Source organism: Acanthisitta chloris, unplaced genomic scaffold, assembly GCF_000695815.1.
Source record: "Acanthisitta chloris isolate BGI_N310 unplaced genomic scaffold, ASM69581v1 scaffold42100, whole genome shotgun sequence".
Lineage (NCBI taxonomy): Eukaryota > Metazoa > Chordata > Aves > Passeriformes > Acanthisittidae > Acanthisitta > Acanthisitta chloris.
This window is the reverse complement of record NW_008654124.1, coordinates 4,669-19,428: the sequence shown is the minus strand read 5'-3', so window position 1 is coordinate 19,428 and position 14,760 is coordinate 4,669. Positions and strand designations below refer to the sequence as shown.

The window sequence follows — 14,760 nt, the reverse complement described above, 5'->3', positions numbered from 1 at the left end:
TGCAACAGCAGAACAAATTTTAGGGGCTAGACACAGACAAATCTTGTCCATTTGGATCTTACACCTGATTTCAAACATGCCCTTTTCCCAAACTACTCTTGTTCTTGCACTGTTAGTGAACATATTAAATGGAGAGACACAGCAAACACAAAGAAAGCATGATGCAAAATATTCTGCTTCTTAGATAAAATCTATTCCAACTGTTCCAACGTAGATGTTGTTTTGCAGGCCAGAAGAAATCTGATCCCCACTCCTAAAAAGAAAACAACAGTTTTGCTTTTTAAAAGATGTTGCACCAAGTCATTTTTGACAGGCTTTTTTTTTTTCAGCAATTGAGCAATGGTCCACAGCACAAGAAGCAGCAAAAGCATTTTATTTGCTGTATAATTAGTGTCATTAGAAATATGATTGGTAAAAAAAAAAAAACCCAACACGCAAGTCCACACAGAAAGGAAAGCTTAATAAAAACCAAAGACGACTGGAAAAGTGGTGGTGGTGGTATTGACTTAGCAGAGAAAAAGATTAAGTCTTCCAAAGTTCTAGACAGCAACAACTTCTTTTGGCCACCAGAGATGGTAACAAAAATCTTCCTACTACTTTGCATCAGTGTCCTCCTTCACCCTTGTTGGACTGCTGGCTTCCAATCACTTAAACATGTTGTGGAGTGTGAGAAGGGAACTAAACACAAGATCAGGATCTGTTTGCAGGAGGTAACACTCCCATGCAACTGTTCTGCACATGCAAAGGCATAAAACTTACTGAGCAAACACTATCTTCTCAAAAATCACTTCAAATCATAACAATGCTTCACTTTAATTCCTGTATTTTCCAAGAGGTGGTAGAAGTACTGCATTTTTTGAACAATAACATGCTTCTCCTTCAAACAGAAAATAACTTTAATCTTTGAAAAAGAATGATTTCTTTTCTCTGACATTGAAATGACAAGACAGTCTTAAATCCATGAAAGTAACAATTGTGTTTCTGAAGCAACAAGTTGCCACAATGATTATTTGTAAACATTATACCCACAACAGTAAGTACATTAAAATCCCACACTTCCACCTTAAAATAAACCACAAAGATTTCACATGAAATACATAAAAAGTTTATTATGTATGTACCCCATCTTCTTATCTGGAGGAGAAAATCTGAGGCAACAGTTTGGTGCAGTATAGAGAAGCAAAGCAATATACAGTAGCTGCACAGAGCTCGATTGGTTTCAGACCACAACTAAATACTCTTACTCTGACCGTTAGTACAGAAATGTTCTGTAAGTAGAAAAAATGAGAAGTATTACTCTCATGCTGTACAGTCTTACGTTTCTTGGCTAGAAAAGAACAACTGATTGAGTTTGGATCTTTCACGCCTGAACCTTGCACACCAACTTGCTCAGCTGTTGCCTCTGGAATGTTCAGCACAAAGGTTAAGCTCCAGACATTAATTTAAGTGCTTTTCATGTGCAAACTGTTACTCGCTAAAGCTTTCAAAGATTTAATTACAGATATGAACACCCTGTAAAGATATGAGGATATGATAGCAGACCCAGAGGCCGATACAGATTCTTTAAGAGAAATGCTATGTTCCACTGCAGTAGTTCTAGTCCCTGATTAGGTCCTTCCAAAGAGGGGGCTTATTTCAATTATAGGAGATAGACCACTCTTTAACAGAAGCATCATGGGATGTTGTTACCAGAGTATGTTCATCCAACCAGGCCAAGCTGCTTACATGATGTAGTCTGTGAGCATCTGTATGGCAGTGCAAAAATAACAGAAAAGAATTAGGAAGGCAAGGTAACTCGAGCACATATTCCAACTGTGATTTCTAGCTGCATTAAATACTAGCACTGGATTTTAAAGGTGACTACAAAAATGACAGAAGAATTCGGGCTGTTGTAGCTAGATAGAGATTAACATAAAGGCTAAAATATTTTAGGAACATTCAAAGCCTGCTTCCCATTAATTCTAGAAAACAGGGGCTATGTTGGATTTCAAGAACTACTAGCAGCTTTCAAAAGCAGCATTTTGAAGCAAACATACCTGGTATCTTGACTCTGGTCTCTGGATCACTCACAGTCCAAACATACACCATCATGTCCATACCTCCAGAAGCAAAGTGTTCGTTGTCTGGTGACCATGCAATACAAACAACTTTTGCATGGTGTCCATAAAAGACATTATGTTCCTGTTTGAAAGCCAGAGAGACAAGGTTATTCCATCAGTTTAAGTTTCTTCAGGAAATCACTGGCTCTAAATGTGCAGCACCAGAAGCTACTGCAAGAGTCCAGACAATGTCTATCTCAGGTGCAGATGGATGCACTAAACAAACCAAGTGGGGGCTTCATTTTATGTTCATTTATGTTTAACTGTGTGTGTTATTAGTTGGGTTTCAGTGTTTTCTCAATCTATGCTGCACATTTCCTCCACTATTCTTACAATCTGGAGGACTCACATAAGCTGCTGGGAAAAGCAATACTAGCCCAAAATAGCAGGTAAACAGATAGTTACAGAAACACCAAATTTATCTGAATGACTTAACAGCTACACTATATTTCACCACAACAGATTAAGACAGGAACTGTCAATTTCTTTTTAAGCCAATGAAACTCTTGACACAACAATTCTTACCGCATAGCCATCAGCAACACTAAAGACAGTGACAACTTTGTTTGCATCACAGACTGCAAGAAAGGCACCATCGTGAGAATAGGCCAAGTCAGTGACAGGACCTTTAGCTTCCAAAGACTTATCATCACTTTTCAAAGAGTTTCCTTGGATTGAGTACAAACGGACACTCCCATCCTGCAAGTTAAGAGTGAAGAACAGGTAGAAAAATCACTTTACAATAGAAAGAGGAAGGGTTAGGATTACTAAGTTTTGGAGCTTTTTGCATCAATTCTATCTAGCAGTACTTGTATTAAGAAATGGTTTTAATCACCTGCCATTTATGCTGGCTACCATCCACCAAGTGTGGAAGTAGACCTGTTTTCTAGAATTGGTCAACCTCAAGCATACATTGGGTAAAACCAATCTGATAATTTAAAAACAGCAAATACAAGTTTAAAGAAAAAGAGAAAGACATTAGGCCACAATTGTGGGAGAACCTGGGGAATAAAAGCGCAGAAATACCAACTACACATAGGTTACTTGTTACAATACTTCTGTTGTTACAAATGCCACCCACTATTTCTCAAGGCAACGCTCCTACTATTATTGAATGCCTCTGTTAGTTAGTTCCAGTATTCAAAGTAGCACACATTTAGGAAGTGTAACCTTACCGCTCCTCCTACTGCTGCTGTACCTCCCGAGGGGTGAATGGCTACAGCTTCTGGCTCGTAGCCAAGGTCATCAATTGCAAAACATTTTTTCTTATCTTTCATCAAGACAATCTGCAAACAGAAAATCAGAAAATAAAGACCTTTCTTCAAAAGTGCCCAATACAAAACCATGAGTAACCCACATTGCTTAGTCACATATAAAAATCCCCTCTGATTGTTCAGAGGTTTGTTGTATTCTGACCAGTAGGGAACAAGTTTGATTTTTAAAAAAAAAAAAAAAAAAAAAAAAAAAAAAAAAAAAGCCTACATGTAGTAACTAACTAACATGCAGTACTGGAGTACTTAGGAGCTCTAAATGAGGCAGTGCAGGGCATGCTCCACTGCCTTCACTTTACCTCATTTGGTTTGAACATAAAACAAACATGAACATAAAACAAGTATTTTTAGCAATGCTTACTCCCTTCCTGGTTCACTGATAAAGGAAGGGAGGCAGGACCAGATTAGTAGCAAGTTAATATTGCAATGTTCCATTTTAAAGGCTATTTCCTATCCAGTTCTAGACTATAAACAAGTGGAATTACAACTCACATGGAAAACAAGTTTGGACAACACTAACAAATGTCCCCAAGCATAAAATCAGCATCCATACAGAAGGCATAAATGATCAGAAGTTAATCATGCTTTGATACAAGAGAGCCCTGGTGTAATGTCTGTTTTAACAAGATCTGAATACTAGTGGCAAGCAACTAGAGCTATTTATGCTGCACAGCAGCATTAGGTAATTGGTTAGTTGGATTAGCTGCAAAAAAATAAAATGCAGGAGAAAGACATCCTTTCCCCAGAATCAGGTCACTGATCAGATCTGGTAAGAGCATCATTCTGACTGGTACAGAGCTGTATTGATAACAAATACAAATGCATCCACATGAGGGACTAAGTGAAATTTAAATCTATACCTCAGTGTGAAATGGGTACAGAATGCAAAACAACAAGGCTATCAAGTATCCTAATTATGTTCCCCATAGCTCTTACTAGGAAATTCTGCAGATGTGCAAGGTGATACCACACTAAATAGGCTTGTCAGACACCACCATGCTACCACACACAGCATTATTAACATAGCAATTGTGTTGATTATCCACAAGTTACTACTTACTTGACCAATGCATAGAACTACAGTATAACCACCAGGACCGACAGCTAAACATTTTGGCTGAACATCCATTTTCACAGCATCCTGGCCACTGGAGCAGAAAAAATCCACAGAAAAAATTATTCCATGCCTACCACTATTTAAAATTGCCTGTTCAAATTATCATCCACTAATCATCAAGAACATGTGTAATTTTTTTTTTTTGATCTGGAAGGCTTCCTACTGTTTAATGTTTAAAGCTTTACTATCTTCATCAGATAGTACATCTTTGAAGTGAAAGTCAGTGCTGCTATATTAGAGTTTAAATTTTTTAACCTAAGTGATCTTAATAGGATTCCTCAAAATATTTTCACTGTAATTGTGGTTTCCATGAAGAAACAGCTGTCCCATCCCTCCTAGACACATTATGAACCAATATCCCATGGTATTTATGAATCAAAGTGGCCACCCTTCCTACAATCACCTAACTAAGCCACTGACAAGGCAGATCTCAATCTAACCTGTGGAAGGGCTAAGACAAATTGAAAAGACTTGGATGCAATCCTGCTTGTCACAGAAAAAAGCAAGGTTGGTACAGTAATCATTGCTACAGTTTCCATGGCAACATAAAACCTAAATAAACTGCAGCATTAATTTTCTTTACCATATAAATCAACAAAACTGTACTATAATTACACTCCAATAAAAGGCAACATTTGAACTAACCTATAGTCTCTCTTGCTGAGGTTGGTATAGCGCACAGTGTCATCCATACTGCAGGTGACCAGCTGATCCATTTCATCCACTGCCATTCTAGAAACCTGGTTTGTGTGGCCTTTCCCAGAAAAGCCATCATTCTCTCCAGTTTCAGAATCCCAATAATGTGCATGATAGAATTAAGGAACATTGGAAGATACTGGTGCAGTCAGACACCACAGCATAAAAAGTTAAATCATTGACAGAGTAGCTATGGTTAGAAAAGAGACCTCTTGAGATTGTTTAGTCCAACCCACTGCTCACATCAGTGCCAGCTACAACAGGCTACACATTCTGTTGTATTTTCAGCATCCCTAGGGATGGAAACTCTACAAGCTCCATGGGCAACAGGTACCAGGCTTCAAACAATCTCACACCCTCAAGGTATTTAAGAGCCTCTGATGTTCTATAGTGAGGTTAATGACCTACCACAAACAATAGCAAATATTAGAACAATTAGCATTAGTTCTGAGAACAGAAAATACTGCTTAAGGAATTATAGTTCTGCAACATTGGCTTTCCCTGATGTTATATGTTAACATGATATTGAACTACTGACACTATAGTTTCTTTACAGACCAGTAATAAGTCCTATATTTATCAGTTTATTGCCAACATGACACCACTTTAAAGCCAACAATCTCCTCCTTAACACATCCCAACCTCACCCTTTAACATGCCCTTCAGTATTGAGGCTGCATTCCCAGTGTTTCGCTCCAGAAACTAACGGGACTGAAATAGAGTCTCAAAAGAAGCACAAGTCCTCACCAGCAGTGAGAAAGCCTGGTAACATCTGGGGTATCAAATAAAGGACACAACCAATGTGTCACAGAACTTTACAGACACACGTTAATACAGGTGGGAAAGGCACAACTGCAAAGAAAAATGCATGCTAAGGAGTCAGAGATAATTTACACAATAGTTTATCTTTCTTGTCCTGAACATCAGAAGAACATTTACCAGGAGGAAATAGCAATTCATATTCTGCATGTATGATAGAATATGCAGAAACTTGCAAGATGCTAATGTATGTATTTGCTTGTTCCCCCATACTAACAAGCTGCCTACCACAAAGAAGTGACAACTGAGAATTTAAGAGCTGGTTTATATTTACCAAGAAAGTGTAAAGGCAACCAGTAAAGTGTGTGTTAGGGGAAAGGAAAATAAAACTCCTTTAGACATGAAACAGTCACTTGCATCCAATAAAGCTAAGTTTATCTTTGATAAAGCTTTTCTGTTCCCTCCCAATGAGCTCTCTCAAACAATAAGGCTAGAAGAAACATCAGCATCATTCAAAGGATATTAATATGACCATCATTACTTCCAGAGTAAATATAGGACTTTCCACCATTTTTATGCACCGTAAGACACTGAATTGATTTACTATGACCCTGTGAATGGGACACAAATAATAATTATTGATGAGCAATATTTATCTTAACACATACATCAATGTACTCGAGAAGAATTACAGATTATTCAGAAAACATGCTATTCACAAGCATTAAAAGTCACCCAGAATACAAATCACTATTTAACAGTGCAGTCATTTAACCGTTGCTGTTTCAAGAAGGAACAGGCACCATGAATATTCTTATTAGCCTGATGGACCAAAATACTTTCATGGCCTTATCGTTGCTTTTCAAGCACTTTAGGATTCAGGGAAGAGGACTAAATATGGTCATGCACCCACACCAGCTGCCAGAATTATAGCAGCAATGGCAAAAATCTGGGACGTCTGTTTCTAGTACATGTAAAAATATAAGTTCCCCTGAGAGTGTTGTGTCAGTGAACTCTTTAAATCCTAAAACAAAAGTTATATTGCACAGTAACCCTAGTCACCTTGTTCACAATACACTAGTTCTGTTAGAATGAGACAGACATCACTGATACTTTGCTATCTATGCTGTATTTCTTTACTCATCTCATGAATGCTTAAAAGCAACAAAAGATAAGTCGATAACATTTATCCAAACAACAAAAAAAATCAGTCTTGAACAAAGCACAGTATCACACATGCAACACTAACTTCTGGATTCAGGTGACTTTGAAGAATCAGTCACACATTGCTTGTTTTGTAATGTTAATTTAACAAAACTATTTTTCAATAGCTGCTATTCCATCTAGACCACTTTGACCCCCGAGTCACTTATTGCAGAAACTAGTGCAGAATCAGAAGTTTAACCTACCTTTATGACACGTAAAGGTTTATCAGGATTATTCTTGTCCAAATAATTGATATAACCAGACAGGGAGATAGTCAGTAAATGGTCTTTCTGCCACAAGCAACCCAGCTGCTGATCCAACACGTTTGATCCCATGTTAAAAGTATTTACAATAGAATTAGCACCAACATCCCAGATTTTAGCAGTTTTATCTCCAGAAGCAGAAAGCAACTGACTACTGTCAGGGCTCCAACTAATCTGTAAAAACAAATGAACCACAAGATATTAAATGCATTCATTACTGCAAGACTTAACAGCCCATGAACAGGGTAATGAAACACTACAGACCATTTGCACAAATGAAGAGATACTTACAGCATAAATACCTCCATCATGTGCTTTGCCTCCACCAAGTGCACACACTTTCTCTCCAGTCTTCCCATCATAGACAAAAATCTTAAAGAGAGCACACAAACATGCAACTTAAAGGGGAAAGCAGTGACAGAAAAAAAAACCAAAACAAGAACTAATACACCATTACTTGCACTGCACAGAGCATTCCTTACATGACGTGCTTGCAGGGTTATCAAAGGCTAGATAGTGTTTGATACACTGATACTTTTAATGTTTGATACCTTGACACCTTTTTAGAGTGAGGCACAAACTATCCTGCATTTGAGACTAAATGACTGAGATCAAAATTGTAAGTAATCACAGTAAGTCACTGTGTACATTGGATCCTGACATTTGAAATTCTGGAAGAGGCTACATTTTTGACTCCTGTTGTGATAACAGCTGCTTAGCACTGCTGTGATGGGAATCTGTCTTCTTAGAAGGACAAGCTCCCTACAGTAACAGTGTCGTTGTCAAACCTGCCCTTATCAGTAAGGAGGACAAATGGATCTTGGTTGCTATCTATGAGTTCAGTATTTCAGCTGGACCTCTCAGAATCAGAACAAAGGCATACATATCCCAAGAGTCTAACTTGTTCCTGCCAAAACAACCTGTAAGAGAATATTCTAGGGAGATAAGAAAAAAAGCTGAGTGAGAATAGTCTGGTTGACAGTTATTGGAGATACATAAAAGGATAGTTAAAAGTTTAAACCGTCATTTCTTGGCATGAAAAAGCAGCAACATGGATTTTACAATACTAATCCTATTCCCAAAATGCACAAGAAATTTTTTCCTACTAAAAGGAGTTCCTTGTTTTTTACCTGCCCATCTGCACTAGCTGTAGCAAATCTGTTCCCATCAGGAGAAAACCTCACGCAGTTCACAAACCGTGTATGGTCCTGCAGGAAAAAAAGTGAGAATCAGCAAACAAAATAAGAACAGACCTTTTCACACAGCAGATAATCCAGTAACAATGCGGTTCTCTTACATGTGAGCCATAAATTAGCTGTGTAGGAGATACCTGTTGTAGAAAACTGCTGTGAAGCAAGTCTAGCCTCTATTTGAAGAGGATTTTCCTGTGAGGGTGGTGAGACACTGGTACAGGTTGCCCAGGGAGGTAGCAGCTACCCCAGATCTGGGAGAGTTCAAAGCTAGGTTGGATGAGCCTTGAACAACCTGCTCTGGTGGGAGGTGTCCCTGCACAGCCCCCTTGGCTAGGACTACATGATTTCTAAAGTCAATTCCAACTCCTAAAATTCTATGATTCTATGGTCACGGGGACCACGTAAAGTCCAGTCCACGGAAGAAACTTGTGACCTCAGTATTGATGTAGGTCAAACAACTTAACACATACCAGGAGAATGAGTACCTACTTTCAAGGATAAAGAGAAAAAAAACCCTCAACGGCAGCCTTAACGCAAACATGAGATTCTTCCCCCTGGTCTCTTGAATTCTTCTACAAGATTCTCCAGATTTCAACTCTCACTTAATTGCACAGTTAGTTTTATACACAGAAAAATCCTTTATCCTTCTAATTGTAAAAAAACACACAGGCATGAGGAATAAAATTATTTTACCAGAATTCCATTTCTGGGGGACAGCACTAGTGGCAGTTCTGTGAAGTAAGGAGGCAAGACTGATGTATGCTCCCCAAATAGACTATTTACAAGTAGGAGACTATGCAAACCATGCTAACTAGAAAACACAGGTTAAATAGGGAAGCACCACAATGAGGCCAAAGCTCCCATGCAGAGATTTGGGAGACTATTTTTAGTATTATGAAAGGCAAGTTTTAACCTACTTTCATTAACTATACCTTTTTGTTCCCCCAAATATACTTCAAGCTCTAATCCATATAACATCCATACCAGAACCCCATCAATCAAATCAAATACCACTTTAAAAGGAAGACTGCTTTGCATACCAGTCTAAGCAGCACTGGTAAGCAACTCAGACTTCAGAGTTCCAAAAGAACTAGCTTAGCAAAATGCAAGTATCAACTTAAGTTCAGAAATATATTAGGCAACTACATCATTTCATTGGATTGCAGAGCCCAAAACAATTCCTTTTCTAGAATTGAAACGGAATCCCTAATAAAGCCAGTGTATGAAGACTACTCAAGGCTCATACTTAAGAAAATAAAAGACCTACTACTGTGTTTTTAAACATAAAATACAAACTAAACACTCTGAATTTACTACTGCAGTAACATCCAGTATCTTTGCAATAGTTTGGGGGGTTTTTAAGGGAAGAGACACGTCTTCTACCATCAGAAACAGCTGCAGAAGCCTGTGGCTTTTTATTTTCTTTGGCCTCAAGCAACAATGAATGCCTTAACTGTGCTAGTTCCAGGCTTTGTTTCATTTATGTAAGAGACTGCAACTAGTAGAATAAGAAACAAGATTAAGAGGAATGTAGAAACAGGAAACTGACCACAGCAGTTACATACCCATTCCACATTGCAGGAACCAGTTATTCTTTCAAACATCTACACTCACTCTGAGCAGCCCTGGGATTTCAGATTTGAGCACTCAAGCAGGTTGGACAATTCTACTCAAACCACCATATTTCTTGAGCCAAACACCTTCGAAAGTATTAAGAAATTCTATGGATGTCTGCACTGGGAAGCAGAGCTCAGAAAGCATCAGTAGGGCCAATGAAACATCCTACGTCAGCCTCTTCCCTAATTTAAGAAGAGACAAATTAAAAAAATACTGGAAAAAAGTGCTTCAGGTTTTCTTTTAACCAACCACTTGTTTCAGTTTTCTCAGCCCAAGATGAGCCTTCAGTTATCTACAGGTTCAAGAAAGCCACTTGACTCCAGCTATACCCCAGATGGGGGAACTAAGAACTTTCACTGTATCAGCTAGTTGTGACAAGAGCTTCAAGCTCGTTGGAAAGCTTTTAGCCAACTTGCTGCACAGTTTGACAGAGCCACATGTAAACTTCAACTCACACTTAGTGTAAACTTGAACTTGAACGGGGGTCCCTCGAAGAAAGCGGCACAGTTGTCGTCGCTGCCAGTCGCCAGACGATATGGTCTCGTTTGTTTGATGTCCACACTATTGATCACTTTATTGTGCCCAGTAATCTCACCCACAGAAGAGCCACTATCCCACAGGAACACTGCTCCAAATCTAGTCAGAAAAGCACACCATAACTACATGTAAATTAACTCCAACATCTGCAAACAGCAGATCTGAGTGCACTCAAAGAAAAGAAATTAGGTCATCTCGTCAATCTCGTGCAAGCACATCATAGTTCCCTGAAGGCTATTGGAGATCTTGATGGTGACACAATCTAATCTTCAATAGGAGAGGCTTGCTGAATAAGGCAAACAAGCAAGTTTTGTGTGTAAAGCTTCTAAAATTCAGAAATCCAATGTGTATACTCCAGTAAGACTGCTGGCTTATAAAAGAAAGCAGTAAATTATTCCATCTGTCTAGTCACTACACAGAACACAGAAAGCTAAGATAACAATGACATCAGATCATTTATCTGACTATTTAGCCTAGATTAGGCACCATCACTTTTACAAATATCATTGCCTAGGGGTTTACGGAAGAAGAGTTTTAACAGCATTTTTGTCAGTTCTTACTTTAAATCACCCTAAAAAAAAAAAATCAGTATAATCAATACAGTGGCATTAAACTGCCAGAGAATTGCGATTAAAAAGGCATTCTATACAATAACTGCAGCAATATTCCAGACTCAAAGAGCATCCACCTAACAGGAAGCTGGCTGAGTTTTTGAGGTTGGAGAGCAAACTTGCATTGTATCTACCCAGGAGCAGGTGGGGGTGAAGGGAGCAAAGGAGGACAAAGAATCTCTCTCAAGTATCAGCACATAGCACATGATAGTGATTAAAAAATGGTGCAGGGAGTCAGGGAACAGGGCCACATAATGCTTTTCAGCCCTTCAGGCATAAAACTACCTGGACTGGACTTTGCCTTAAAGATCAGACAGTCTTTGAACAGTAAAGGAAGGACACAAACCTGAACGGGCACCTCATTCAGTGAGGTAAAGGACAACGGCTTGTGATCTCATTTAATTACCATAACAAGGCCTAAAAATACAGACACATTGCCAAGGGAGAAAACTCAGATATCTTTTTTTTTTACTCTTACTCAATCAATTGAATAAGACCATCACTTGAATAAGCAAACGAAGAGAGAGAATGATCTTGTGGTTCTCCCTATTCCATCAGAACTAAAAAACATCCATCAAACAGCTATCCTTGAATGCAATACCCACCTCTAAGAAACCAACAAGATCGACACAATTTTTAAACTGAGCAATTTTAACAGACCTGTCTTTTCCATCTAATTTTACAGCTGTCAAACTGCATAGAGAATTGCTGCAGAACAGCACAACCTGAAGTCTAAGCAGGGAACAAGCAATTATTTTCTTCCCTTGAAGAATTAAAAACTTTCTGCAAAGAACTTGCTTTGTTAGAATACAGAGATTTACAGTAAATGTACTTATCTATATATACACACATGCAAACACAAAAGAATTACTCACTTTTCCCTTCCTTCTCCAACCACTGCAATTCTCTTGCTGTCTTCAGTCCAGGCAAGGTCCTTTATTTTTCCTGCAAATGGCTGGTACTCATACTTCAGTAGGTGTTCCTTCTGCGTAGTATCCCAGATTCTCAGCTTTCCAGAGACATCTGCCATAATAAAATAGAATATAACTATTGTTCCAGCATGACTCAGTCACATGACTCAGCAATCTGCCAGGATACAGATTTTCAGCTACACTGAACACTTGTACTAGGAACCTAGTATCTTACCCTATTACAATTACTACAAATCTCTTTATTTAGGAATGCTGAAGACTACATAATTCAGTGAAATGGATATTTTTAACCAGATATTACGGTTCAAGACATGCAGCAATAAACAACACACACAGAGAACACTTGCAAAGCGAACTGCGGGGTAAGAAGGCAGGAACTCTGGTGTTGTCAGCTGGTATGTGTTAAGTATATGTCACACAAAGAACAGCCCAAACCAGCCCCCCCTGCCCAGCAGCTAGAAGACAGCTTACCAACCCTTCACTGGGGAGTAAGCCACCCTATGTCTGCAATAAGGGAGCAAACCAGTTGGCAGCGGTGGATGCACTACAACCTCAAACCTTTTCTATTTTCAAAGCAAACCTGTTTTGCATACAAATACCAGGTATATGTAGATGTACAAAGAGATTTCTGCCCACAGAACTTGATTCATGCACACTCATTGGCATACTTATCCTGTACAGAAGCATGTACACAATGTGGTGGGTGGATACCTGCACTACCTGGAATACTACACAGGAATCCAACAGAGCATTCAGAAATGATAATGTCAAAAGCAGCAGACGTAGCAAAAGCCATAACAATTTAATCTAAGATAATGAAAGCTTCCTGCATCACTGTTTCTCCTCAGTATGGCACTACCCTAGAGCTTAATTCTATTCAGAGCAACTACTGTGGTGCAGCATTGTAACCAGAAGAATTGTTCTATACACAGACAAGTTTACACATCTCTAATGAAACCCACACAGCAAAGTCTGTGTGTATTGTACCCTTCATAAAAGCCACTGTTTTAGAATAAACCACGTGCTATAAATATGTACCTTTCACCTCAGCAGAATGTTTTGAGTTCTACCATTTGCTGATGCATCTTTACAGCCCAATTTAAACACAGAGCAACCCTGAATCATTGCAACCTGATCACAGACTCATCTTCTTCACTTCTGCTGAAAGGACAGATGCAGAATCCTCCTCTTTTTTACATTAAAAATTTGTTATTAAAGCAGAATTTTCATGTGGACTTAAAAATCTAATCGTATTCCCCATCTATTAATAGACAGGACACAGAGAGCTTTAACTTTGCAGTATTTCCCACTACTACATCTGCTACGACTGCAGCAAGAGAAATTACCATAAAAGCCAAAAGCATTTTGCCTAAGGTCTGTCTCATGAAGCACATGAAGTATAAATGCAGGCTGCATGGCTAATGCAGATTTATAGACAGAGAAATGAATCTTACATGTCATACTTAGAAACAGCTTAAACAGCCTGATACTATCTTCAGACTCCATGCTCAGCAGTATCACAAAACTATTTATAAATGACATAGGGAAGACACTTTTTAAGGGAAATATTGCAACCTAAACTCATTTACTTGGGTATGACACAATTTTTCAAAAAGATTCAACCCCCTATCACAGATCAGGCCATGTGTATATTACTCTTATTTTCCAGAGGACTGGAAATCTACAAGGCTACAAGAACAAATTAGACAGTTATTCCAAGCATTAAGTTCTGCACAAACCTAGAACACCAAGTCTGTAGAATAAAGAGTGCAAACTGGATTTTAAGGTGGTTTTCAATTTCACATATGGCCCAAACACAAGACTGAGCCAAGAAAATCCTGGCTGCGGTTCCTTTCAGACAAGAATGTGGGGAAAAGAGGGGAAAAAAAACAGGCAAAAAAAAGGGCTGTGCTATCAGTGTTCTTAAAATTCTCCAGTACACAAAAGATATTTATTCTAATACAGCTTTCTGCTATTAAGGAAGTTAAGGACAGAACATTTCACATTTAAAAAAAATACTGTTCCTTTGAAATTGCTGAGAGAAACCCCCATTGTACAGAGCCCAGTGCATGAATCTGGGCTTGCTTTCCAAGGAGCTCATATCCAGAATGTTTCATTTTCAGATATATTACTTATAAAACATTTCTGTATTTGGGCATGTGACTTGCTTCTGAAGCATTTCTAATTGACAGTGACAAGTAGGCTTTTTAAAAAATCCATACATTAGTTGCAAATATTTTTAAGAAATCTAAGTTACAGTATTGTATTTATCAATATTCTTCAACTGTATACCTGTCCTTCTGAGAAAAAAAAAAATCAATTATTTGAAGTAAGCTTCTGTTAAATTGGGTTTACTTAGTTCTTTGAAAGTCAAAGCCTGCAGCCATTTCTGCTAACAGCACAGGAAATTCACACTAAAAATTCATGTTACCTGTTCTCAGACTACTGATTCACACGTA

At 38.4% G+C, this 14,760-nt stretch overlaps 1 protein-coding gene across 1 annotated transcript in view; it reads right to left on the bottom strand.

The window, feature by feature from the left end:
• Nucleotides 1-354: 354 nt before the first annotated feature.
• Nucleotides 355-14,760, bottom strand: part of WDR1 (WD repeat domain 1) — a gene marked incomplete at its 5' end in the record, with an annotated part of 18,990 nt that continues 4,584 nt past the window's right edge. The window contains 12 exons of the mRNA XM_009083341.1: nucleotides 355-1,745; nucleotides 2,037-2,181; nucleotides 2,625-2,798; nucleotides 3,275-3,385; nucleotides 4,431-4,518; nucleotides 5,133-5,289; nucleotides 6,466-6,553; nucleotides 7,352-7,585; nucleotides 7,703-7,783; nucleotides 8,542-8,619; nucleotides 10,677-10,857; nucleotides 12,245-12,392. Of these exons, the coding sequence (XP_009081589.1) occupies nucleotides 1,636-1,745; nucleotides 2,037-2,181; nucleotides 2,625-2,798; nucleotides 3,275-3,385; nucleotides 4,431-4,518; nucleotides 5,133-5,289; nucleotides 6,466-6,553; nucleotides 7,352-7,585; nucleotides 7,703-7,783; nucleotides 8,542-8,619; nucleotides 10,677-10,857; nucleotides 12,245-12,392 (1,595 nt within the window). The remainder of the gene's footprint in view (nucleotides 1,746-2,036; nucleotides 2,182-2,624; nucleotides 2,799-3,274; nucleotides 3,386-4,430; nucleotides 4,519-5,132; nucleotides 5,290-6,465; nucleotides 6,554-7,351; nucleotides 7,586-7,702; nucleotides 7,784-8,541; nucleotides 8,620-10,676; nucleotides 10,858-12,244; nucleotides 12,393-14,760) is intronic.